General features: G+C 39.1%; 3 protein-coding genes across 4 annotated transcripts in view; 1 reads left to right on the top strand and 2 right to left on the bottom strand.

Annotated features, from left to right (window-relative positions):
• Positions 1-10,404, top strand: part of plxdc2b (plexin domain containing 2b) — a 108,888-nt gene extending 98,484 nt beyond the window's left edge. Inside the window, exons 12-14 of the mRNA XM_042399620.1 lie at positions 1,749-1,787; positions 7,008-7,174; positions 9,276-10,404. Coding sequence (XP_042255554.1) covers positions 1,749-1,787; positions 7,008-7,174; positions 9,276-9,395 — 326 coding nt within the window. The 3' untranslated portion in view covers positions 9,396-10,404. The remainder of the gene's footprint in view (positions 1-1,748; positions 1,788-7,007; positions 7,175-9,275) is intronic.
• Positions 10,405-17,669: 7,265 nt separating this feature from the next.
• Positions 17,670-22,074, bottom strand: LOC121888000 (GTPase IMAP family member 9). Of its 2 annotated transcripts, XM_042399242.1 has the most exons (3): positions 21,940-22,074; positions 20,047-20,820; positions 17,670-18,712 (listed from the first exon to the last, which is right to left on the bottom strand). In XM_042399242.1, the coding sequence occupies exons 1-3, from the start codon at positions 21,968-21,970 to the stop codon at positions 18,708-18,710; spliced, it is 810 nt and encodes a 269-aa protein (XP_042255176.1). In that variant the 5' UTR covers positions 21,971-22,074; the 3' UTR covers positions 17,670-18,707. The 2 variants fall into 2 exon arrangements, with proteins under 2 accessions (XP_042255176.1, XP_042255175.1); XM_042399241.1 differs by lacking the exon at positions 17,670-18,712 and having other exon boundaries at positions 20,039-20,820.
• An 891-nt stretch (positions 22,075-22,965) lies between these two features.
• On the bottom strand, positions 22,966-26,850 carry chmp4c (charged multivesicular body protein 4C). The gene is made up of 5 exons (XM_042399907.1): positions 26,130-26,850; positions 25,307-25,484; positions 24,422-24,530; positions 24,138-24,264; positions 22,966-23,473 (listed from the first exon to the last, which is right to left on the bottom strand). The coding sequence occupies exons 1-5, from the start codon at positions 26,362-26,364 to the stop codon at positions 23,412-23,414; spliced, it is 711 nt and encodes a 236-aa protein (XP_042255841.1). The 5' UTR covers positions 26,365-26,850; the 3' UTR covers positions 22,966-23,411.
• Positions 26,851-27,300: the final 450 nt, after the last annotated feature.

Below are 27,300 nucleotides of genomic sequence, written 5' to 3'. Positions count from 1 at the left end.
TGTTGAATTTGGTGCAATTTGGACACAATATGTTTAATATTAATACATTTTGAATAAACCAGCGATCAGCGAGCCACTCAAAGCTTCAGAGCTCTGCCGACTGACTCCAGTTTGTCAGGGAGAGACCAGAGACGAGTCGTGACACAAGTCAGAGAAAATTGCTCTAAAAAGAGCAAAGTAGACAGCAAAAACAGAGCTTTTAATCAAGAATGGACACTTTTACCACATGTCTAAACAGAGGGCATAGCATTAGCAGCATGTCTAACAGATCATCAGCAGCAGCAAGTGACTACACAGGAGGCGTTCAGGTATGTTCTGAGACTGTGGTGATTGTGAATCACCACTACAGATAAAAGACAAATCTTACCCACTCAAATTCTCGTTTGCGGAACCACAAATGAGAATGAGCTACCCAGCTCCACACAGTCTGCTGACTCCCAAGGTGCGTTCAAGAAACGCCTGAAAACTCAGCTCCCCTGTGAAAACCTTAACACTTGAGCCCCTTAACCTTTTAGCACTTTGTTTATTGCTGCACTTCTTTCAGCTTATTTCTGTTGTTTGTGGTATTTCTTATTCACTTTTTTACTTCCACTTGTTTCTTACTTTAATAATTATATATTTTTTAAAAAATGAACAAAGACAAACCTTCTGTGTATCTCATTGCACTTGTTCCTAGTCAGCTACTTGAGAATTTGTCCCACTGCTCTTTCAGAGTCACTGTCCTCTTAACGCTTGATTGTCTTGCTTCGCTTGTAAATGGCTTTGGATAGAAGTGTCTGCCAAATAACAAAATGTAAATGTAGAACGTTGGTTATATAATAAAATCAGTGGAGCTTAGTGTGCGGTCTTCGTCCATCAAGTGATGTCACCCAGTACAATTCTGACTTGTATCTTCCATCTATGCTACATGTTCTACAGTATTTCCACAATTCATGTCCACACAGACCTTTTTTTCCCCCTTTTTTGTGAACATAGGACTCAAATACAAATCAATCTTTACTTGTTTAGTTTAGGTATATGATTAAAATATTATTATAGTTATTTTGCAAGCAGCTAAACATGAATCCAAACACTGCAACAGATACAGACATATTTGTGAGATCAACAGATACACAAAGCAGCTTTTTGTTACATCCCTATCGGCTACGACAGACTTAAATACTTATATTCCTCGAGCCACGATGATCCATATTCATGACCCTCACTCTGGTGTGGGATTGAAGGACTAAATTCTGTGCAGTCGCTCAGAGTAGTATATCTCATTTAAGGATTCGTTTCAGACACCAAAATGTGGCTACACTCGCTGTTTTGAAAATTGAAAACAGAAAATCCTTTTGAATAAAATCGTTTGGTGAAATATATCTATCTGGTGGTATATAGTATGCGCCAAATTTGCATAATGTGAATCCTACGGTGTGTGTGTGTAAATGCCTGCTACCCCTCTAGAAGAAGTGGGTCACGCTACATTTACATATTTCACATGTATAGTTAACCCCAGACTGCTTTTATGTGTTGAATTATGCATGTTGAACCATTATATTCTAGGAATTAAATTTTAATCAGATTTAAAGTGGAGTAAATTTCATGTTGAAAGGAAGACGGTCCACTAATGAAAGAAGCTTAATCTCATTTGGGACCTTCGGGAAGCTGTTTATTTTATTAGCGCCTTAAAAAACAAACTACAAAGAGAAATGCTGATTTTATTGTGTCTGACGCTCACATTTGTTTCTCTCTGTTTCTCCTCGTAGATGATACCAAGATCGCTCTGCATCTCAGAGACAACCCAGGTAGGTTCCCGTCTTTCACTGCTGTGGCGTCCAGTAACTGTTGCTGCTGTGGCTGCTGCTGAGCTGTGTGTGTTTCTGTTTTGTTTTTTACAACTGAAGTATTGTTCCCTGGTTGCTTTTTGATCTGTTTGGAAGTCGCGTGGCTCAGTCAGCTGATAAACTTTATCCAGCAGCCGACTATAATGATTAATTGTCCTTTGAGGGTTGCGCAGATCAATGTTAGTGTCTGGACTTGTATGAGTGAAGGCAGGAGGCCTGTTCCCAAAAAATCAGTTCTTACACTGTGGAGGCGTGTTTGTATGACAGCACATCGCTTTGAATGCCAAAGTATTTTTTCTACAAACCTCTTATGAGTAAGTTGTCAATAATCATAAATAATGTTAGGAACCCTTTTTTTCTGTGTGTAGCATCTGCTGCAACTGAAGATTATTCACATCATCGATTAAAGGAGTATTCAAGCAATTCAGTATTGTACTTCCATAAAGATGGGGGACTTTTGAGAGACAGATTTAGAAAAATAGTGATCGAAATAAAAGCTCCAGAGCCTGGGATATCCAGGTTTTAATCCGTAAAATGGGCCAAGCTCCAAAAACACAGGATCCTACAATTCCCATAATGCATTTTTAAAGTGTCTTACGCCAGATATCAAACTTCCTGGTTAAACTCCGCTCGCGCAGTTTGTAATGTAGGCTATCTGTTAGAAATCTGGGGCCATATTCACAAAACATTTTAAGACTAAAAGTAGAGTAGTAGAGGAGTTTGGAGCCCGAGTTTGGAGAAACTTATGAACACAACAAGAGATGCTAGTCCTAGTTTTAGGACTCCTAAGTTAGAGGAACCTGACACCTGCTCAGTCAAATGCTGCAGATAATGTACTTCATTGCATCAGTGTTTTGATGGTGGGTGAATATAAAATCAGCTCACCAACAAATCAAAACAGTCTTCTAACACCAGAGATGACAGTTTGCACTCAGGTTGCATTTTGTACACAAGAAATCAGGACAAATGACCTTCAGAGGTTCCCAGAGCCATCACCTGTAAAAACCCAACAGCAACCAAAAAGAGGGATCCCTCCTCTGTTGGTTTCTTCCATTTTTTCCCCATTAAAAGGTTTTTTATGGCGTTTTTCCTTATTTGTGTTGAGGGTCAAAAGACAGAGGATGTTGTATTGCTGTGATTTGTGATATTGGGCAAATAAAATTGACTTGATTTGACAAAAGATCAATTACACATGTACCATCTTAACATTATTGTAGAAACATTTATGGAGAAACGACTTCCAGTATTCATCACTGGTCACTGCAGCAAAACAGAAAAGTCTTTTTAGTGATAGGAAGTGGTGAGGTTTGATCAGTGATCAAAGTATCACCATTCGTTTGACAGTGCCTGCTGTTTGAAAATACTACATTTGGTATACCACCTACAGAAATTCAGTATTACTTTTATTCTAAGCTCAACACACTTTAGTTGCTAATATGTGCAAAACATTCAAACTCTGAAATGACTTCCAACTCTATCAGGTTTCGGAGATAACCTTTCAAATGTTTCATTTCCTGCTTGAGAGGAATTGGAAATCCACAGCTTCTATCACACTTTCATTACACAAACGCTGCATGTCTCCCATCACTCGAGCACTCTTGTGCTGGCGTCTGGCGCTGTGATGATATCTCAGCGTGGCATTCCAGTTTTTTTGTTTTTTTTCATGCAGCTAACCTTTTTCCACCGCATACCTGGGATAATGTTATTCAAGGTGAAAAGTAATTGCATGGAAGCCACCAGAATGATTATACTAAGATTGAAAAAAGCATGAATTTCTGTAGTTTTTGTCTGTGTCCAAATCAAAGATGATTCATTGATGATTTTTAGACATAACATTTAAGACATATTATTGGATATTTGGGCAGGTTTATTAATCAGACAGTAGTTTAAAAATGTATCTCCTCCACGACATCTTCAGCTGTTCAGCATCTTTATCTCTCACATCAGTCAGTTACGCCAAGATGTCCTCTGACCTTGACTGTGGTAGGAAACACTGAGGCGATTACGGCTACAGCAGGTGCTAAGATAAGGAACAACACGAGTGAACCTACTCAACACCACCACTCCTCCACATCTATTAACAAACAAGCTGAATTATAGGTCTGTTCAGTTTGTTTTCTAAAGACCCATTAGCCAGGTGAGAGAACAATTGTGTTCTTCTAATGTTTAGCTGAAAGCAGCTTGGCTGAGTTTCCATTGGTCTCAATCATCCTTTCTCAAAAGCTCTAATGTAGTTTTATTGCTGTCTAGACTTCCCTCGTCCATTAGTGTTTATTAGTCTCCTCAGGTTCGAGCCGTCATAAGGACAAAGCTAATGGTGAATGAATTCAGGGCAATTAGCTAAAGATGTTCCAGCTCTCTGCGTCCCCCAATTAGACTTTATTGTGCTATAATGATCAATATTGACAAACACTTCTGGAATAATGAATATTTTTAGCCATGTCAGTCCAGCACTTTGGTCTTAAATGCAATAACAATGACGACAGCTGCAACAATTAATTAATCTTTTAGTTAATTGATTGTTTGTCAATCATCAAGCAAAACCTCAAAATTAAATTCTTTGTAATATAATCGGAATTAAATATATTTTGGGATTTAAATTGTTGGTAGAGTAGAAGATGTCACCTCGGGTTCTCCTTGTGACTGACATTTTCCACAATTTTATAGACTAAATGATTCATTGAAAAAACTTGATTATTACTTAACAATGCCAATAATTGTTAGTTGCACCCTTATCATCAACTATTGGATAGACTGGGTGATGGACATTGATGGTTCCCAGAGGATCAATCCCACTGACTTTAATGATCTGTTGACTTTTCCTCCATGAGGTTGACCTTTGTAGTTTTGAGTGAAATGTCTTAACAACTGTCAGATGGATTGCAATAGAGTTTAGTACAAACATTCACGTCCCCTTCATGAATCATAATAATGTTGGTGATCCTGTGGCTTTTCGTCTAGCACCATCATTAGGTCACAGTTTTAATTAATGGCATGACTGTAGACTCTTGTTTGTTGTGTAGCTGCGTTGACTGCATGGCCACTTTGATATAATGACAAAACAAAGCATACACAAAGACTTAAGAGCATTTGTTTATATCTGCCCTGTCCTTCAACAACCCACTATAACCCAGTATAAATGATATTTGAGGCGCGTGTCTCTGCTGTCTTAATGGTTTAAATGTACCACTCAAAAGTGTCAGGATGCAACTGTCGGTCTCAGCTGAGCTCTCGGCTCCTCCAGGGGTCTGGTCCGAAGCGTCTCTCCCGGCCCTCCCGCTGTTTATTTGGCTGCTGTTGATTTCTCGTTGTGTCTACATCCCCACTCAGTCGTATGCCCCCTGCTAACCTGCTAACACAGCAGACTAACAGCCTGTCGCATCGTTTGGGCTTCCAGCTGACCATGAGATGGCTCTGCTCTTGGACTGAGCACTCTCAGATAAACACAGGAACAATGCCTTTTCTGAGAAAACAGAAAAATAAAAAACACCCTTTCAGACCGTGTTTATTAGGATTAAGCACAATAGCGAAAAATGTCATGATGTCATTTTCTCTGCCAAGTTGTTTTTCTCTGAAAAGTAGAGCTCCTGACTCGCCAGATTCAAGACTGACTGACTGTGAGAGATATCATAAAAAAAAACCCAATGGCATTATGAGCACGATTTTTTTTGTTGGATTATGAACAAAAGAGGTTTGTTGTGATGTTTCAGAACAACAAATTATCCATCCTTTGTTCTTTCTTAAATTTACAGTTTCCAGAGAGTGCACATAACGGCTACGCTAACTTGTACAACCACACGTTTACAATGACTGCCCACACACATTGGACAGGTTTGATTACCACCCGGTTATTCTGTGTGCTGGAAATCAATGAGGCAGGGAGCCAGGGGAGAGGCTGGTTGGCTGACAAGCTCGGCGGTGGCTAGAGCTGCTAATTAAAGCCAGGGAGCCCAGGGAGAGGTTGTCAGGGGGGGGGACATAGAAGGAGAAGAAATCTGCAGCCTGGTGAACAGATCTGGGCTGGACCTGTTATAAATCTGCGTGAGATAAGCTTTAAGGGCAGAATCTACATTGTTTGTTTCATTATCGCTTCATTAGCTCTCCCCTGCTATGATCAGTTTGTCTCTGCTGGGAGGCGTCAAGACTAAAAACCTTTACATTTTCTTGTTTTTCTGTAGTGAATTCTTATTCTGTGTGTTCTTGTAGCTGACAAATTGCAGGTGAAAATTCTCGTTTCATGTTTTTGGGGGAAATTGTGCCTCCATAGATGAAAACAAAGATTCCCAGTCGGTTACAGGACGCTCTTATCATCTTGAAAAGAGCTCTCAAAATACCTGCTGGGTCAAATGTAACCCTCCAATATGACTCTTACAAAGTGCTTTAAAGACGAGGGATTTTTTCCAAGGCTCACTGAAGGACAGATTTATAATGCAGCCTCTTTGGTTTGCCTCACCACAACTGGAGGCTACAACAGGACTCTATCAGCATCCATAGGTCTGCTTCCTCCTCCAATCAGGACCATACGCTGTTAACCTTGGTTTGGGCTTAACTCGTACTTGCAGGAGAGGAGAACAGCTCATGAATACCTAAACAGGCTACAGAACAATCAACAGAGAGCACATAACGTTCAGTTCAGACCTGAGCCTTGAAATTAGTAACAGAGAAAAGAAAATGTCCCTTCAAAGAAAAACTCCCATTAACTCAACTAAAGATGAACTCATTTAAATCACATATGGCTGAATGAGATTTACAGAATCAGGTTTTTCAATAAAAACATTTTTGTGTTATGAAAACTCGTAAAATTTTGATTACCAGCATCAAGCATGTCTAAGTCAACTTCATGTCATATTTGTTGGTATATGTAATGTAAGAAAAGCAGGTATTGATGAATGATGAGTGTCCCCTGCTGGTCAACAGCAGAACTGCAGTGAAAGTAGAAAAACGTCACATTTGTGTGGTTGCTTTTATCCAAAATATCCAAACCACTGATCCTTGTGGTGTTACTTTATTTGTTTATTTATCAGGGACAACACATATTAATTAACATCATGAGGGTGTAAATGTGTCAGATGAAGACAAAAGGCTGATTTTCAGTGCTTTACTCAAAGCATAATTTAAAAAAAAACACATGCAATGTATGCGAGTGTCTTTTTTTTAATTGTTTGTTTGTTTGTTTTTCAGTGATGCCAGCAGACAGTGCTGTCGACAGGACACCCGGCACACACCCTCTGCACACTGGTCTGATCCTGGGCATCCTCCTGGTGATGCTCATCATGGTTGCCGGTGTGCTGGTCACCGTCTACATCTACCATCACCCCACCTCTGCAGCCAGCCTCTTCCTCATCGAGGTGAGTGGGGACGCTACCATCTGGCTGTTAGAATAGTTCAATTCTTAATTGAAATGGTTAATTAAAAAAGTTCATTCTTGGCCTTTGTAACAACATAAGTTTACCCAATAATCTTCTCACAAATCTTTAAATCTGTGGAAGACGGTCCACTAATGGAATCTGTTACAACTGGGCAACTACAATACAATCAATCAATACAGTCAAAAAGCTTCAGATCTACTACTAAATGGACCTTGTGGTGAGATTGTTTTGTTTACCAAATTAATTATATGTTTTTAAAAAACATAAAATAATATTTAACTATGTAGGGACAGTTAGGGTGAAGGTACTTAGTTAGCTTGTGCTTCAGTAAAAAATATGAATGTTTGATATGTAGAATGATGAATATTATGATATTTTCCTAAATTTGAGACTAGGGCTGCAACTAATTATTCTTTTCATTATCAGTTAATCTACTGATTATTTTCTTAATGTCAAATGTCTGTAAATTGTGAAAAATGTCCATCCCAAGTTTGCAGAGCTCATGATTAATCTTGCAAATGTCTCGTTTTGTCGGACCATAGTCCAAAACCCAAAGATAATTGGTTTTTTATCATCATAGAAGAGGATGAAAACCAGAAAATATTCTTATTTGGGAATCTGGAATCAATGATTTTTTTGTAGTTTTTGCTTAAAAATAGCTTGAACCAATGATTCAATTATGAAAATCAAATTAATTTTCTATCTGATTAATCGACTAATCATTGCAGTTCTATTTGAGACATTTTGGAAATTAAATCCACAACGGGGAAAATATATTGAGTTTTTGTCTGACCACCTAAATCAGTAATATTAACAAATGTTCTCAAAGACAAAACTAATTTCTAAAAAATGCAGACAGTCACGTCTTGCCAAAATATGGTTTATAAGTTAGGAACATTTACAAAAGAAAAATTAGTTTTAATAAGATACTTTTTTTCTAAAATGTTCAGACATTCAACAGATGTGTCCGCCTGTTTCAAAGCAGACTGATATATTTAATGCTGTGTCAAACCAGGCTGAGTCTCTGGCCGACAGTGTAAAAACACTGTCTGTCGAGATTGTTTTCTCTGGACGGAGCTCAGTGCATTTTATTCCTCAATCCCTGACTCATAAATATGCATTATGATTTTCAAAAGGGTGAGAAGGTGCTGTTTGGAGAGTAATACACCATGTGGTGTTGAAACAACTTTAAAAAAAAAAAACATTTACACCTTCCCTGCTTTTCTCAATGTCACTGTTACAAGGCCAGCATCAGTCAGTGGATTTTGCCTTTTTAAACCTCATCAGTCACCATTTTAGCTTTCTTTTCAGATAAAACCAGAGAATTTATCTCTTCCTGTTCATAAGCTTTATAGTTGATGTTCTTAAAAGATAAAGCAGATGATAGATCAGAAAATATCAAAGCCAACAATGTGTCACTCCGTCTTTCACTGTTTTCTGAAATCCCTAATCTGTCTCTGGCACTCAGCCTCAACCTGTTCGACCCCAGTAAAGTCTTTAAAAACAGGTCATAAATGAAAAAAACCTTTAAATAATTTCCTTAAACAGCTGGTCTCTGTAGCTTTTACTCACACAGGAGTAAATTGTGTATTTGTTGAGGACTATTTCCATGTGCGAATTAATACACGTTTGGTCCTCTAGTGAGTATTTACAGCAGCAGGATGGTGTGTGTGGGATTGAGTCAAAATAAACTACAGTCTGTGTGTTCATGGTAATGAAGGAATATGTCACCCAGAATAACAGTGTGGCTCATTGATGTGGTTTTAATAGTTTTTGGACAACAATGGAGCTTTATGGTACAGGAATAAGATATATTTGGCTTCGGATACACACACACGATACTTGTTCGAAGGATCAATGCATTGTTGGTTTTGTTCTTCTCCTGAGATTTGTTGACAATAAGAAAAATATAAAATATCACCAGACTTATCCGTTAAAGTTCAATCATCGAGGTGTGTGTGGCATTTGCTGAACTCTCCAGATCACAGACAAACCTCAGGCCTCATTGACCTTTCACCTTTCAATCTAAGCTCTAAAATCTCTGCTCTCACACATCCTCTCCTCTTCTCTCCCTCCACAGAGACGCCCGAGCAGGTGGCCGGCCATGAAGTTCCGCCGTGGATCAGGTCACCCGGCCTACGCGGAGGTGGAGCCGGTGGGCCAGGAGAAGGAGGGCTTCATCGAGTCCGAGCAGTGCTGAGGGAGGAGGGGGCGTCCGCATCCCCGCAGCCTCCCCCCCTCCTGCCTGTGCCAGCCCTCCTCCTCCCTCCTCGTGCCTGCTCCACAGGGACTTCTCACCAAGGAACCTCCAGGATCCACGGAGGAGCTCGGTGTACACAGTGACTCTTTGAGACTGCAGAATCGGCCGTTCGAGCGCTCGATGAGACTGGGTACAGCAGCCAACAATACATGGACGTGAGAAACCCCTGAAAACTGATCCCAGACAAACCCATTGTTCAGCTCCTGTTGGCAAAGGAACTGACCTACTGGGGACAGAGGGAGGGAGCAGCATTGACGTCATCGACTCAGTCAGCATTGGTTAGGAGTTTGTAAGGCTGCTATCATGTTGCCATGGAGGGGATTGTACAGCCTGACTGCTACTGGTGTGTGTGAGGGGGGGGAGCAGGGTGAATTATTCAATATATATTTTCAGAAACAATACAGAGTATGTGAACAGAGATTTCCACTTTATTGTTGGTGGGGTTATACAGTATAGGCCTTTGTATATCCATCAGGTATTTTCCTTTTTCTTTCAGTACGTTGTTTCCACACAGGGGTTGGCACATTTATCTGTTTAGACTGTCGGTATTGCTTTTCGATACCATCACAGGCTTAATTGACTTTTCCACAGCCCGTCCTGCACAGAGAGGCTGCGGCTGTGCGACACGACGCGAGCTGAAAACTCCTGTCACTGCGATCGAAAAGCGGCTCTGAGAAAAGCTCTGAACATTCAGCATCGGTGTTGAATTAGTTTATGATGTTTGGCTGGTTTCATTTCCTGAAAATGAAGTGTAAGATGGGTTTTTTTTTGTTCACTGAAAATATCTCAGTGATTTTTTTTTTTTTTTTTTGAATGGGTGATGGGCACACTCTTATCCTTCTCATTATTTTGATTGGTTCTTAAGTCATGTATTTTTTGTTTTGTTTTTATTTTTGCTTTTTTTCATTATTGCCGTGCCATTTTGTCTCTGACTAGAGTTTGCACAATTTTTTCCATGCACAATTTTTTTTTTTTTTTTTTTTTTTTTTTTTTGATTTGACATGTGGTACTAATGCAAAATTACAAGACAGGCGCTTGTGAGTGTGTATGCTGAATATATTTTCTAAAGTGTAAGTGATTCTTGTGTGTGTGTGCGTGTGCGTGTGCGTGTGAATGCAAAAGAGAGCAGTTTACAGTAGTGATTGGATATCCACCTGCTTTATGGGTGCATATGTTTGAGCTGGCTCTGCACAGTTGATTCTTATTGATTAATCTGAGGTGTCTGGACACAGTTTGTGTGAGCCAGAGAACACACTGGTCTGGTTTTGTTTCCTTGATTTTACAGTGTGGTTTCCTTTTCCAGTATGTTGCCAGCGTAACCATTGGCTTGTCTGTGTCCATGTTTAACCGTTATGATTGGCTCATCCGTGTCAACACATTCATGTATATACTGAGGCCAAAACATTTGCAGATTCAGGTAACTCATGGCAAACATTTGTAGTATAGCAGTATAGTACAGAAAAAAACTTTTTTATTTTTTATGAGTGGCCTTTCTTTCTCTACTTTTTTACTTAAATGTGAATACTGTTCCAATCATCGCTGTCATTGATCAATACACACGGCTTCTGACTGCACAAATTCAAACTCATTTCTGCTGACAAAAGACAAAATCATGTTTTTACACCAATGATAGATAGTAGATACATTTTAGACACACTATTGGTATCTTCTCTGGACTTCTACTGAAAAAGAAAATGTGCAATATGACACAAATGTTCAGTGCACCGAAACACTGAAAAATGCATAAAAAATAACAATCATCCAGATTTTTTTATTCACACACATTGTTGCCATCACATCAAGACCAAAGACTAATCAGCATCTGAGTGAGCTATACTTTTAAATATTTACCTCAACCTCCCCACAGCGTCCACACCTCACCGCTCAGCAGCCATAACACCATCCAGAACGTAGCCGTTAGTAGAAGTTAACTGACCGTTCTCTAAACTCCTCCCCGAACTGCGATTGTCCAACCAGAGATTAGCACGGCAAGCCTGTCAAACTTTGGATTTCGCACATTGAAGCGATGCCCTGTAGTAAGTCTAGCGATACTTTGCATTTTAAGAGTTTACTTGTGGTGTTGTCTAAACCAAAAATACAACAGTAAACCTGTAAGAAGAAGTAGTGTTAACCAAGCTTTACTTCCAAGGAGCACATTAATGACTAAAGCGAACTTTTTTAGTTTGTGTGGTTAGAGGTTTGCCCTTAGCTTAGTTTAGCTTAGCTTAGCTTCACCCCGTGTGACATAAGAAGGGGCATCAAATCTGAATGGCTTGTCGAATCACAAGAGTACAGAGTAAGACAGCCCACACCAAACTGACTGACTGGTCTTATTAGGCACATCAGAGACCCAAACACATATGCACAATCACTGAAAAAGTGAGTTTTTCATAATATGGCCCCTTTAAAAACAAGCTCCGTTCACCACTACACTAGCACTGTCTGTGGGCAGTAGTGGAGGAAGTATTCTGATGCTTTACTTAAGTAAAAGTACCAATACAACAATGTAAAAATAATCACAAGTAAAAGTCCTGCATGAAAAATCCTACTTAAGTAAAAGTACATAAGTATTAGCAGCTTGATGTAGTTAAAGTATTGCAGTAAAAGTAGTGGTTTGGTCCCTCTGACTGATATATTATTATATATGACATCATTAGATTATTAATACTGAAGCATCAGTGTTAGAGCAGCATGTTACTGTTGTAGCTGCTGGGGGTGCAGCTGGTTTGAACTACTTTATATACAGTTTAGTCCAATGGTTCCAAACCTAGGGGTCGGGCCCCTCCAAAAGGTCACCAGATAAATCTGAGGGGTCGTGAGATGATTAATGGGAGAGGAAAGAAGAAAAAACAAAGCTCTGTTACACAAATCTGTTTTCATATTTTGGAATTTTTCTCTAATCTTTGAAACATTAAACTGTCAGAATTTGCGCCTTCAGCCAGTTAAACCGCTACCTAATTAGCTACAGCTGATAAAATCTGCCAGCCTGCTTTTGTCTACCCTTGTCTGAAATCAAGGAGACACTTTTTCAAAAATTAGTAAGAATTTTAAGTGTAAATCTGCCAGAGTTGTTATTTTAACCTGCATAATGTGTCGTGTGAGAATAGAAAGTTTGACAGGCATAGCAACAGTATCCAAGAGGCGGTTCGTAGCCAACGGTCACGTCTTTAGCACCAAGTGCTAGGTTGGATCAGCCGCAGGGACAAACTCACATGAGTGCGGTTAGGTTTAGGGTTAGGATTAGGGTTAGGGTTACAGGCACAATAAAGAAACACTTTGTACAAATCTCACAAGAGTTTCACAAATTGTCCCTCTGACTGATCCAATCTAGCACCAACCCATCTTTTATGTAAATGCAATGAAACCATTTCACCTTCAAATGCTTTTATTAACAGATATAATCTACACTCCCAAAGATACACACGAGTCATTTACAAATACCAAAATGAAGAACTCACCGGCTGTTTTAATCCTTCACACAGACGCTTCTTTATAACTACACTGAGGTCTGATGAGGTCCCTGGTTTTCAAACCCTCATTTATGACTCTGCATAACTTCCAAAACAGTGTTTCAAACGCATTCAGGAGGGAATAAGGGGTTTAACTTCACAGGCCGATGGCTTTTCCGTGCCATATTGTTAGATTAATCCCTGTGGAGGAATTGCTTGGAACATCTGCTTGTTGTACACTGCCACCTGAAACTGCAAGTGTTTTTATTATAACCACTGTCCAAATGCAGTCAGAGAAAGTGGCTGACGGTTGGATTAGTTTGTGTTAAACATGTCTACAAAAGAAGCCGTAACACTTTGACACTTTGTTCAAAGAAACAGGAGGTTTTCTGGCAGCAAAGTCTTCATTTGCTTCACTGGACTTGACTAATTGCTTTCACTCCCACTTTCTTAACATGTTATTTTAGATGATGAAAAAGCAGCTTAGTGGTTGTTGTTAAGATAGATTACTGCTGTGTGCTGTTCTTTACTTTCTGACTCATGAGTTGGATTGAACAATGTTAAGTCACACAGATTCAGCGACGATTGCCAGAGCTCAATAAAGATTTTGTTTTTTCCAGCTGTGACCTTATTTTGCTCTGATCTTACCATGACACTCCATAGCACACAATGAAACTCAAAAATCACACAGTATCATAGCTGTCTGTAATTTCTGTAACTACTGTTGCTTTGATTACATTTGAAATAATAAACAATGTTGGTAAAAACCACTGACGATGTCTGTTGTCTTTTTTTATAGCTGCTTGTGTGTGTGTGTGCATACCTTTATACAAAATTATGGATACATTAGACAATATTTCGAAATACAATTGGATTGTAGGAGCAAATAATCACTTCTGTTGTTGCGTTAATCAGTACTCGTGTATGCATTCAAAGAACAAACACACAAAAGAGAAACAATGAGCAGCTGGAAAGCTGACAGGCAATGCATTATTCCGACTTAAATGCCATCATAATTACTTTAAAGGTATACTATGCAGGATTTGTCAGTTGGTGTTTGTAAACACAGCTTTCAAAATTGCGCATGAGCGAGCTAGAGAGTGAATGAAAAGAGCAAGCAGAGCTGGCGAGAACAAAGCTGTGAATCAGAGAAATAAAACGTTATTTTCTGATTGTTTCATGGTGCCATGTTGTCAGATTTTGTGTAAATGTAGAGCTTCATCCTGTCTGCTGTGGCCTCTCGGCTCTACGTGTGTGTAGCTCAGACCCGCCCTCAGTCAAGCAGACACACAGACCTGCTGCTCTTTATACCTCCATGACACAGAGACAGAGAGCAGAGTGGAGCAGAAGAGAGAGACAGAGACAGCGATGTAACCAGGTCACTATACTACCAGTCCCAACCTTACACCCTGCATGCTGTTATTGGCTGGGGGCTACACACCCACTGCCCAATAATTGCCCAGAAATGTCCCGAACACAGCAAAATAATAAATAAAATACAGGTAGAGGGCCGAGTCTCTGCAGATACATACACCACCACACACTTCTGGTGGGTCATGAGTGATGATTGAGAGGGATTATTTTTGTATTAGTCTATACATTGTTTTTGTAGGAAAATCCTGCATAGTATATTTTTGGAAGTGCATGCCGAAAATAAAAAGGGATCTTGGGACAGATACATTTGGAGGAAAGCCGGTGTTTGACTGACACTTTTTCTCAGTGCTCATTCTGCAAGTCCATCATTTGACTATGCACTTTTTTCCACAGCTTTTTTCTTTACATCAACCATACCCATCCTGCAAGAGAGCGTGACAGTGAAAAATGCTGTGTGGTTCATGGTAAATCCTTGGATCAGGTAGATAGTGGAACTGCTTCTCTGCAGATTGAGGAGATACGGTTGTATAGAGAGAAAGCTGAGCAAACAAGACAGCAAAGAAGAGATGGAGCAGAGCTCAGCAAGCCAGGAGCAAAATAAAAGAAAAAGGCATGAGGGAGGAAAAAGTATTGGCAAAGGCAGGCAGAGGTTTTGTTTTTTGTTTGTTATTAGAACAGAGGACAAAAAGAGGATTAAACTTTTATAATGCTAGAAGAGTGACTTTGGAGAGAGTAAGGATGTAAATGAGGTGTGCGACATAAAACGGCACAACTTCCCCAAATTAAGTTAATGATTCTATTGTAGGCAATGTCATAACAGTGTTGTGCTGCTGTTGCTAACACCCTGTAACCTGATGTCTTACTGCCATCTAGTGGTCAAACTAAAGAATGTAACTCCTGTCCATTATGGAATAAAAACAAATGAAATGGCTGCATGCTCAGGTTTCACCCAGCATTTTCATAATTCTTCTAATACTCTGATATATGGTGGCCCTGAGGTGCAAAACACAACATTTCAGAAAACAAACGAAATGTTGTTGTGTTTTGCACCTCAGGGCCACCGTACTGCTACCCTAAAAATAATCTAATACAACTAAATTCTGACACAGCAAAATCAAAATGATAAAAGACACTCATGGTTGTTTTACTACAGTTGGTTGAACACATTTTGTATTGCTTTGTTTTAAGACTATGAAGGATAAAAACATTTCTTGATTCTGCTGCTTTACAATGAAATAATCTTACTTCAAGCCTAAAATGGAGCATGAGAGCATCTTAAACCTTGAAAAGATGTTTTTTCTGTCATTTGTAACCTGATTTATATTATATATTATATTATAGAGAGCTGGGGACATGTAGACTGTGTCTGTATGTTTTGTCTCAAGTGGTGCAATGGTTTTATGTTTTTAAACTTTATTGGGTTTTAATCCTTGATGGCTGGAAATCACTGTTGTGCAGTCATTCCGAATTTTTAACCATCAAATAAATTCAATCAAATTACCCTTAACTTATTCTCCTACTTATTCCTCTATTGTGTTAAGTTAGTGTGTGAAATGACATCTTGTGTTTTAGGATATTGAGATGAGCTTTTTACACAGTTTTCTGATGCTGATGATTAATCAATCAACAATAAAATCATCAGATGACAGCAATCATTAGTTGCTTCCCTAATAATTACTAGAAGTACCTTCTAGTTACTGCCCATTTTACCTCAGACACATACTTTAAAAAGGTATCTACATTATTTGAGTGATAAAATTCTCATGAGCCTCCATTTCTACATTTGTCAAATATTCAAGAAACACACCCAAAAGTTAGATCAAAAAATACATTTATTTGGACCTAACAGCAAAAACAAAACAAAACAAAAAAACAAACAAACAAACAGTGCTGCACTTGTTGAAGTAAAGCCATTCCATGTTGTAGGCCTACAAAGAGTATAGTTAAAGCCCAGAAACCGCTTCATTCATTGATTTCTAAGGAGTAAGTTAGATTCACATGCTGGACTGCATCTCAGGGAGACACAGAAACAAGATACAACAAAGTGGCAATGTGGCCGAGTGACATTTAATATGATGGCCCACATTACTTAGAGGCCAGCAGTTGTAATAGTGATTATGTGACTACAGCGTCTAAATTCACTGTCATGACGTATTGTTAAAATAAAATACCAGTATATTAATAAGTCCTTGAGAGAGCAATGTATAGTATAGCAGATCTACAGTAGGCTTGTTTCCTGTTGTATTTATTAATTAAATGTCAACAAATATGTCAGTATTTGCCCTGACTGGGTAAAATAGTGCATATCTGAGTATACAGCATTACTTTATAGTGAGTATAAACACATTCATGCAAAAAACAGCGACAGCTTTTAAGAAACGGCTCAAACTACAACATTCTTACAACGAAATGGCTTAAAGTCAGTTTTTCTAAATATTTGCACGTTTAGAGCCCTGCTGGGTTTCTATCCAACCATTTTGGTAATTGTTTCCCAGGGAAAATAGGTCCAGATTTAACTGCTACAATAAAAACCAGCAGACCGAAGGCCAAGAGTGAGAAATGACGTTTGACATTTACACATAAAAGATTTAAGGCATTCATTATCAAGCAGGGTCTTCAATACTCGTACCAGATTTACACCTACAGGCTAACTAAAACTATCATGCTCACAAGAGCCCCAAGGAACTGAGAAATATTGAGGCAGAGGGATATGTGCAAGGCAAGAGTTCACTACAATGAGTACTTGTTTATGCCGGCATAGACTCACTCGCTGTTTTAAAGTGAAACAACCACCTACATAACCTTTGTTGTGTGTTTTCCCTAAACAGAGCACCTGATTCATCCTGTTGAAAAGGTTAGTGAGCCTTTAAAGGAAGGCTGTGATATCCTCAGATCAGATATCCTCCTGATGTGAAGTTTGAGTCTGTCCAGAGCAGGTGACTCTTCCCAGCTGACTGCCTACAGAAGAGCCCTTAAATGAGGAGAATCTGCCCTTATTTCACCGAGTTCATGCTTAAGATCTACGCAGATATGCACAAACCTAAAAGAAAGCCTCTGCTTCCCCTCACCTGACCACAATCCTACTCACCGTCTTCACTCACCATAGCAAACCAAGAGCCGATGAGTCTTGTATACTGCTTGTGGAAACTGCTGGAGGTCAAAAACTACACCACTTTTCACTGGGGTTGTCTCATTTTTCTACGTACAATAACTTAAGGCACCAGAGTTTAATTACATAAAACACATAGGAGCTTTTGCAACAAAAAAGAAGAACTAGGTCAGGAAATCACACTGCTCACATCTTGAGAGGTCACGTACAGTATATCAGCAGCCAACATGGTGGGAGTGACAGCCAGTAAGAGAGCAGATTTTATGAGAAGGCACTTCAGCGAGTAGTTCAAAGGGTGGTTTAATAAAAGGAAGACAACACAATGCAAAGGTCCTTGTGTACAGCCTCTCTGGGTTTTACTGCACTGAAATCTTAGACTCCCGTCATTCGGCGCCGCCTTAAAAAAAATCGATCCTCTCGTGTCCTGTAGAGGTAGCTGCCAGAAACACTTTTATCATGGAGACTGTTTCTGTAGAGCCCACAGGAAAAGCAGCAGGAAAGTAGGCAACAAAAGTAAAGTAACTCACCTCCCTACCACTTGTGTACTGACTTTGAACCAGAATTTACCACAGATTTAATGAAAACGGTAGTGCACCCCTGCCTCAAATGTGTCCCTCTGCCACAGAGTGACATAAACATCTAATCCCTGCTTCAAGGCCAACTATAGAGACAACAGACAAAAAAAATCAATAACCGCTCAAGTGCTTTATAACTGTACACCGAGTGTGTCATAAACATCGCAAGCAAGAGGAAAGCATTTACAGTTTGGTCACAACAAACGAGGAAAGAAAAAAAAAAGCAATTCCCTCAACAGTCATTGACAGAATATTATAGGAACAATTTAGTAGTGCAGTTCTGCCGTTGCTGTCCGCCAAGACTCAGGAGTGTGCACATTGGGTTTAAAATAATGATGTTTACCTTCTGTATGTAACAGGTTGTGTTTCTTTTTTTTTTTTAGTATTAAATCAAAAATGTCCATCCCATCACATCACCCCGATACCAACTTCCCAAACTACAATTCATAATGTCATTTATCACATGTTAAAACAGGGGAGTATAAATCTTTGGACAGTGTGGAAAAAAAGGCCCCTCATATCGTCACAGTGAGAAGATACTGCGTCATACACGACTAAAACACAATAACATTTTTTTTTTTTTGGATTCAAAAATAAATAAAATAAATCTGATTTGTCCGTTCAGTAACCTTTCAGTTAATTACCCTCGTCTCTTTTCTGTCTTGTCAAATAAGCAGCTTCGCCATCAGTTCAGTGTGGCTCCGTTAGTCGTGGTTTAGAGGGTCCATCAGCCCAAAATGTCCGGTTAATCTGGAATCAAACACATAGCGCAACGTTAACAGGGCTCCTTTTTACACATATACAAACTTAATTCTCATGTGTTCTGCTAAACTGATGAATCAGAAGGAAAACATTAGTGAGAGTGTGCAGATTCATGGTGCACCATCACTGCTGCAATCTAAACCGCCCGCATACCAGCCTGGCACGGAGTATTGATAACATCAAGGAACAAATGCATCTACATTAAAGGCCTCCTGACATTAAATCTTCACTTCCTTAATGTGACGCATTATCTGTTGTAACAGGATGTTGGAAAGGGACATACGCAACACAGTGATTGAGGCAATAATTGTTTGATCAAATAGGAGAGGCACAAGGAAGGGATTCTTACAAAATGTGAGTTTTTGTTTACTCGTTCAGGACATTTTGTTTTTCAGGGAGTTTAAGTCTCAAGTTTGTGTAAATAGTCTTTAAATAAGACAAACATCCTCCTTTAACAGAGTTCATTTCCCATTTACAAGCAATAAAATTAAAGAAGCTAATTCATTACTATCTTACACAACTCAATATCTAATATATAACTAAATACATGCTCGATACTTAAATTCAATTGAATCCTTGTTTATTTTAGCTATTTTAGCAACTTTTTATTTATTTCTTGATCAAATATCTTATTTTCTCACCCTTAGCTGATATTGGAAAACAGAAATCGACATACTATGGACACACTTTCTATGATTTTTGGTCACATTTTATCTTGCATTTGGAAAAATGCAAAAAAAGAGTAATGTTTTGTTATAAAAATATTATTTAATGGACTTAATTTTGGTTTACTGTATATAATTGAAGTGCTGTTTTTTGTTGTTGCTGTGTTTTTTGTTTGTTTGGGGCCTGGGGTGTGAGGAATGATGAAATGTGTGGGCTGCATTGCTTGTAGTATCCATGGATGTATTATTAGAGCTGGATGAGGCTCTGCTGCTCAGCCTTGCAGCCAATTTTTCCCAGTGGCCACTCCCCCCGTGGCCCAAAAAGCATTTTCCCCATGGACCATCCTTGTATAAAGAGACGTCTGTAAAACTGTTGACAGGACACTTCAAACTGCAAACAAGGTCAATTATGACTCGTTCTATTATGAACTTTTGATCCCTGGAGGTTTTATATTTGTAAAACTCTACATAATGATGATGTCACAGATTTTTAAACCGCTTTTCTCGACTCAAGAAAATTATATGAGCCCAGTGGGAACTCGCGGGCGGGGCCAGCAGGAGAAACACTACTGCTCATATTCATATTCAAAAACATTCTTTCAAAAAAGTCAAAACCTCATAAACTTGCTTGTGCGACAAGATAAACACATCACTCACTAGAAAGCGACTCCACCTCCATGGCTTTGGACAAACTCAGCGCAGAGTTCTGTTTGGGCCGTGCCCCGAGCTCCCGCACCTCTCTGGCTGGATTCTGGTTCTTATCCAGGGGTTTCTTCTCCTTCTCCACCTCCTCTGGGTTGTAGTATCCTCCTTCCTCTGCCACCATCTTCTCCACCCTCTCCAATAAGCGTCCTACTTGGGGGTGCTCCCCGAATATGCAGTTATTAATAACAAAATACCTCCGTTTGCACTTCTCCAGCACCCACTGCAGCTCCTTGCCCTCCCTGCGAATGTACCTCTCGATGGAAATGTTCCTCAGCACTTCGGCCCAGGTGAACACCACAATCGTTTGCTTCCACACTTGCTCCCCAAAGAGGCTCACATGCTCCTCGATGCGAGCACGGTCCACCTCTGTGAACATGCCCACGGGGATGACCAGCAGGAAGGCGTGGGGACCCGGAGGACAAAGAGAGGCTCCTCTGACTAACTCCTGCTTGTAGGACGGTGGTGTATCCTGGGTGGAGAACCAGCCTGGAGTGTCCACCACAATCACCTGCCGCTCCAGCACCTCCGTCTCCCTCTTCACACAGAATTCAGCGGCTCGTTCCAAGCGAAACTCCTCTCGGCCTATGATGGTGTTGCCCGTCAGGCTCTTCCCCGGCCACCTCCAGCCGAGCACCACCAGACGAATCTCAGGCAGGCGGTTGGCCAGCTTGGCTGCTGCTATTGCTGCTTTTCTGGCCTCGTCGTCTGGTCCAGGGCTGTCTCCAGCTGTGCTCGTTGAATGGAAAAAAGTCAGTGATGGTATATCTTAAAAAGAGTTTATACACCATTTTATGGCTGCAACTAACAATTAATTTCATTATCAAATGTCAGAAAATAGTGATAAATGCCCATCATAACTTCCCAAAGCACAAGTTAAGGTGTATCTTTGATGTAGGGCTGCAACTAATGATTATTATTATTATTATTATTGATTAGTTGTTTAGTCTATAAAATGGCAGAAAATGGTGAAACATATCAATCACTGTTTCCCATAGACAAAGATGACGTCATTAAATTTCTTGTTTTGTCCTGACTAACAGTTTAAAACCAAAAGATATTCAGTTTACTGTCATAAGAGACTAAAGACACAAGAACATATTCACACTGAGAACCAGAAAATTAGGACATTTCCTTCTTAAAAATGACTCCAAACGATTAATCAATTATCAAAATATCCTCAAGCCCAAGATGTACACTTTTCTACCATTGACAACCAGCAAATATCCTGAAACCAATTAATCGTCATTAATAGTCATTTTGGCTTTAAAAAGATTTAAACAATTATGAAAAATTTCAGCAACTTGAGCGACAAATTGATTCATAGAATAATTGTTTCAGTTTCACAACAGTACATGTGTTAACCTTTGAGCTACCACCTCAAAGACAAAAATATATTAATTTATAGTCCATATTTGGTCTTTTTGTTATATGTTGTGACAATTTATTATTTAAATATTACTCTCCTGAATAGACAGGTGGTTTGTTCATATTGTTGTTTTGGGAATATCAACTTTACTGTAGTAAGTTAGTAGCGTTATAATAATGTAACTTACTGAAAGCCAGTTATTTAACTATTTAGCTTATGATAAATGGTGATATAGTCGTAACAGCTAATTAATAACACTACAAGAAAAGTATGAACACACGTCAAATGTTTCCAATACCCTCTGTCACATAACTTAGTAACGTTACGTGTGAAACGTGTCAATGTCCGGTGTTTCGTTTAGCGTGGAGACAATCTGCCAACTGAGCGCTCATTTCAACAGCCGCGGAAACTCGCCGTAATTGTTGGATAACTCTCAATTTAGCTTCAGTTTTACGAAGAGCATTAAGTGATTGACTCACCTTCCGTCTGTGACGGTCTATTCGCTGCCATAGTCCGTGTTTAATGACAGATTTTATACTTATTAAGGTCTTATTTGACTTTGGGCGGCTAGCTCGCCGGAGAAAGACTTCCTCCTACCTGCTGACAGAAGTAACGTATTTCCGGTCAGATCTGTCAAAATAAAACCCCGGACATAAGATAACAAAAAAATAAAAGTAAAAGTTTACAACGTGACGTCGTGGAAAGACTTGATCCTAATCAAAGGATCTGATTTTGTGCTGATCAGCTTTCAATATAACATGATAACTTGTAACCCGTCTACTACGCAGACTGATATTACTGAACTGGAAGCAAACAGGCTCCCAACACACTCTGACATATTAAGCAACATCTGCATCTGGAAAGAATTAAATTCTCATTGACAGGGCGTGAAGACAAATTCTACCAGATGTAGCAACCCTTTATTGACCACTTCAATAACAGTGTGCTATCACTTCCAACAAACTGGCCTGGTTTAAACATGATTCACAAAAGCATTATTGTCCTATTCGACACCCACTTACATTTTTTCTCCACTGTTTTTCTTGTGTTTACTCTCTCACTCCATTATTCCCTTTTTACTTGTATCTAATTCAATATTGTCTTATACATGTTCCTTTTGTCTATATTTGAACTGAACTTGCAATAAATTAAAGTATTGCATACTCATTTGCAATACTGCTTTTTCCCCCATACGTGTATAATTCACCCGTAAAACTTTGATTTGTCTTTGTTTTTTTTTATTCTCATGTCTTAATATCTGTACTAAAACTACTTCTTACTATTGTTCAACTGTATGTTTCTCTCAATCCCAATAAAAAGAGTTGCAAATAAAAAAAGTTGACAATGTGTATAAAAGTGCAGATAGAGGAATATTTAGAACAATAAAATGTGTTTTCAAAAGATGTGGGGACACAGATAGTCTATACTAAGCTGTTATCTCAGGCACACAGGACACAAGGAACAACACATAAATGCACTGTCTGACATAATATATTAGGCAATACTATTAGGAGAGTGTCTTTATTTGTTGAACATCCAAAAAGTAATATATGTACAATGTTAATACGTAGTCTGAGTTTATTTACAGCTGAATGACATGCAATAAAGCACATCTGCTCAGTGTGTTGAAAACGTCATATCCCGGTTATGCCTTCATTACACCTCAGTACATTCTGAGCAGGTTAGGTAAAAATGACAAATAAAAAGAAAAGGAAACAGAAAAGAAAAGAGACAGAACATATCTGAAATTTCAGTTTGTTGATTCCTTCACTTAAAAAAATTAATTTCTTGATAAATATAACCTGTAATGTGTTATTACAAGGTGATAAAGCTTATTTTAAAAATACAATGCTCTTCATTTTGCCTAAAAAAAAATAAAAAATGTAAGAAAAAGCTATTTAAAAAGAGGTTTTTGTTTGTCACTTCATAGCAAGAGGTTGCTTTAATGTACTTAAGTTGCCCATGATGCCAGCATACGCATGTCGTCATCATCTTCAACCCTTTTCTTGGTGGCTGTAAAAAGAAGGAAACAGTTAACAATTATTAATATCAAATTATTATTGGAGCTTTTATCAGGGTTAAGGCTGTAGCTAAGGACTCATTTCATTATTGATAGCAATACTGATTATTTTCCCCACTAATGGATTAATTATTAATCTTTGAATATGTTTAAAGAGATGCCCTGGTCATTTCCTGTCACCTCTCCAGAATCAATACCAAATAAAGGCATAAAATGCCCCAAAAATCTTTAAATTTTATTTAAAGTATTAAGCATTAAGCATTTCAAAAAATAATTAAGTTATTTGTTATTCTATTATTTGAGCCCAAAGCAATTGCTGATTTTATCTCACCAAATGTCAAAAACCTCAAAGGTATTAAGAGATCATTGATATGCTAACAAAGAAGGGAGGAAATTTTCATCTTTGAGAAGTTGAAACAAGTAAAAATTCTGTATTCTTACTGGAGAAATGATGAACAATTCAACATCATCATCATCAGCCACATGCTTTTAGTTTTAACAGTGGCAGGTTAGTTTGGATGCTTCTCCAACAACAACTGTCAGACTGATTCATTTCTAAACTCTATATTTTGCTATAATTGTGAAAGTGGAAAGTAAAATTTGAAACAGTAATTGTTGTAGCTCTAACATTGTAGCTACTCGCAATGTTGTACGTACTTGCGCGCTGACTGGGCCGTGCCGACGGCAGTTTGGAGGTGGGCACGCTGGGCAGCCCGCCCATACTCCTCATGCTGTCTTCAAGGTCCTCCTGTTCCAGCTCTGCCAGCTCAGCCAGCAGCTCATCCTAAGAAAACATACATAGTATGCAAGATTAGGAGCTTGCAGCTGCATTTTGTTTTGCATCACACAACATATTTTAAAATCTGTGTTGTGTCAAAAAATGTCAGATGAAAAAGCAGAAAGAATGAAGGAATGCAACAAAAGCTGGTTGAGATATCAACCTCATCAAATGTCTCGCCAAAAGGTCCGGAGATAGCTTCACTGATCTCCCGGGCCACATCCTGCTGCTCTGTGATATCCTGCATCAGATCGTCTATCTTATCAATGTCCCTGAAAAAGAGGAGAGAGAGATAAAAGTTAAGATATCATGCTTTTTGTGATTTTCTGTTATTTTCATACTGTTTGATGTCGGATGTCTATGATAAACATGGTCAAAAGTTCCAAAACTTGAGGTGAACATATGAAGAAATGCTCCCTGCTAGTCAGTTCTGTAGCCTTCGTTGCTAAGGTTTTTCCATGGGTTGCCCACTCTCATATTTCAGATCAGATTTGGGCTCCAACATGTATTGTTTACGTAGCCTAACCAATCAGAACAGAGCGGGCTCATTGGAAGGGGGGCCTTAAAGAGACAGGAGCTAAAACGGCCTGTTTCAGATGGAGGCTGAACTGAGGAGCTGCATAAACAGCCAGTATAAGATAAATGAAGAGTTTTTTAAACTGTAAATCATGCAAAGATATTCCAGTAGAGCCCCAGAATATAAATATAGTCATGGAAATGTGCATGTGCAAACCTTCTTTTGTTTCTCACTTCAAGGAGTTCACTTAAAGCAACCATGCCCTTGTAAACTTTGATCTGATTGTTTTCCTTTTATCTGTTATACAAGAAAAGTATGAAGGTAAGATAAAAACTATTTGCTCTTTACTTTCTTTCAAATTGCAAAATGTGTTGTTGTTGTTAGGTTTTGCACCAAAAGCCAAATTAAACAATCTGCAAGGTCAAGACAAAAACAAACAAAGCCAAGAGTTTTTGAGGAAGGCGTACAGGTCGCGCTATCATCTCAATTTTACGTCTTTAACAGGCTTGTTTAATCTTGTCAGCTTCTTACATGTTGTCGTGGACTTTCTTCATGGCCTTGGCAGCGAAGCCCATGTTCTTCAGGACCTCTGTGTTGGTGTGCGAGTTCTCCAGCGCTTCTCTCTGGAACTCGATGGTGGAGAGCGTGCCATCGATCTGGGTGAGCTGCTGCTCTAGACGCTTCTTCCTCTTCAAGGCCTGCAGGGCAGCTGATGCAGAAGAGAGTGAAAGATTGTAGACTTGAGTGTGATTCTTGGTGATTATTTCAAGACCAACAGTACCAGTTTGGACACTCTATGTCATTCAAGGGAATGGAAAGGTGTGTCCAAACTTTTTTGACTGGTGCTGTATTGTGTATTTTGTGAGAACTTCTAGTGTTAGGTGTTCACAAAGGAATCAGTATTCCTCCCATTACATGATGATGTTTATTTTTATTCTGAGGTGATTCAAGAGTTCAAAGTTTCACATAAGAAATCACACTTAACACACAACAATGTGCATTTCTTGCAGTGGTGGAAAATAACTAACTACTCAAGTACTGTATTTAGTAAAATTTTGAGGTACTTGCACTTAATTTGAGTATTTCCATTTGATGCTACTTTATACTTCCACTACTTCCACTACATTTCAGAGGGATATACTGTACTTTCCACTCCACTACATTTATTTGACAGCTTTAGTTACTTTTTTGTTACTTTTTTTATTACTTTTATTGTAATATTTGCCATCCAAAACTTCTTGAAATGATAACAACACTCATTTTAAGTAAAGGCCTAGTGCACAAAATAAAGTGCCTATGGGCATACTTTGTGAGTGCTGGTCCACACATTTTCCAGATCAGAATAACAACATACCCCGCTTGTTTTTTGTGCCATTCTTCTTGGCGATCATAATTTCTTGCTCTATCCTCTTCTCCAGGTAGTCTTGTTTCTTCGTCAGCATTTCCTCGGTCTCCCGGAGTTTGTGGATGGCCTCCTGGGGTGAAGGTCCTCCGCGCGACCGGTGGTGTTTGGACTTGGACGAGCTGGATGAACTCGAACTCGAACTCGAGCTCGAGCTCCCCTTGAATAATTTCGAGATTTTGCTCATTTTTGGCTGTTTTTTTCAGTGCACCTGCGTAACTAAAACATACACGAACTCTCCCAGTGTGAGTGGGCAGCCGTCCTGCTTCAAAATATTTCCACAGGCGGGTGTGTTGCGAGCAGATTTTCAGGCTCGACGGCTTTGTGCTTTTCAATTCAAACTAGCCAGTGAATGTGAATGCACCTTTCACCACACCTGCGTGACGTCTTGACACCTGACGCCCTCCCTCTTCTTCTTCTCTCGATTTACTGGTGGATCGCAAACAACTTTACCGTTGCATATCGCCATCTACTCATGGATGTATAATAAGAGCTTTTATAATACATCCATGCATCTACTGTACATGGCGACAATGTTGGTTACGTGACGTAACCATGGTAACCCCAGATACACAGAGTATAGAGCCGTCAGTTAATGAAAGTTAACTGTAACATTTTGTTCTACTAAAAAAGTCTTGTTGGGCATTTGGTAGCATGAAAAGAACATCTAAGAGTCGAATGTTCAGTTTTTTTCCGGTAAGTACATTTTGTTTTAATGGCTTTAGGCCCGTTTTTCGCTAGCAAAAATTAGCATTAGCATTATCACAGTTAACTACAGGCTGTAAATGCACTGTGCTAACCGAGCTAGCAGCTAGCGTTAGGGTCAGCGCCACCCTCTGGTCATTTTTCATCACTTCTGGCTCCAAAAATCCAAGATGGCGACGGTCAAAATGCCAAACTCGTAGCATAGACTGTATGGCAAGCCGTTTTAACCATGGTTTAACCATGGATGTATTAAAAGATTTTAAATTGTATTTTTCCATGTAAAATTGCAGTTGTACATGTCCAAAATAACATTTTTAACAGTGGAAATGTATTTTTGGATATTTAAAATTACATTATGGATATTTGTAATGTTTTTTGTTTTTTGGATATCTGAAATTAATTTCTGATCTTAGATGAT

This window comes from Thunnus maccoyii, chromosome 21 (assembly GCF_910596095.1).
Source record: "Thunnus maccoyii chromosome 21, fThuMac1.1, whole genome shotgun sequence".
Classification (NCBI taxonomy): Eukaryota; Metazoa; Chordata; class Actinopteri; order Scombriformes; family Scombridae; genus Thunnus; species Thunnus maccoyii.
The sequence above is the reverse complement of the archived record's forward strand: the minus strand, read 5'-3'. Positions and strand labels throughout refer to the sequence as shown.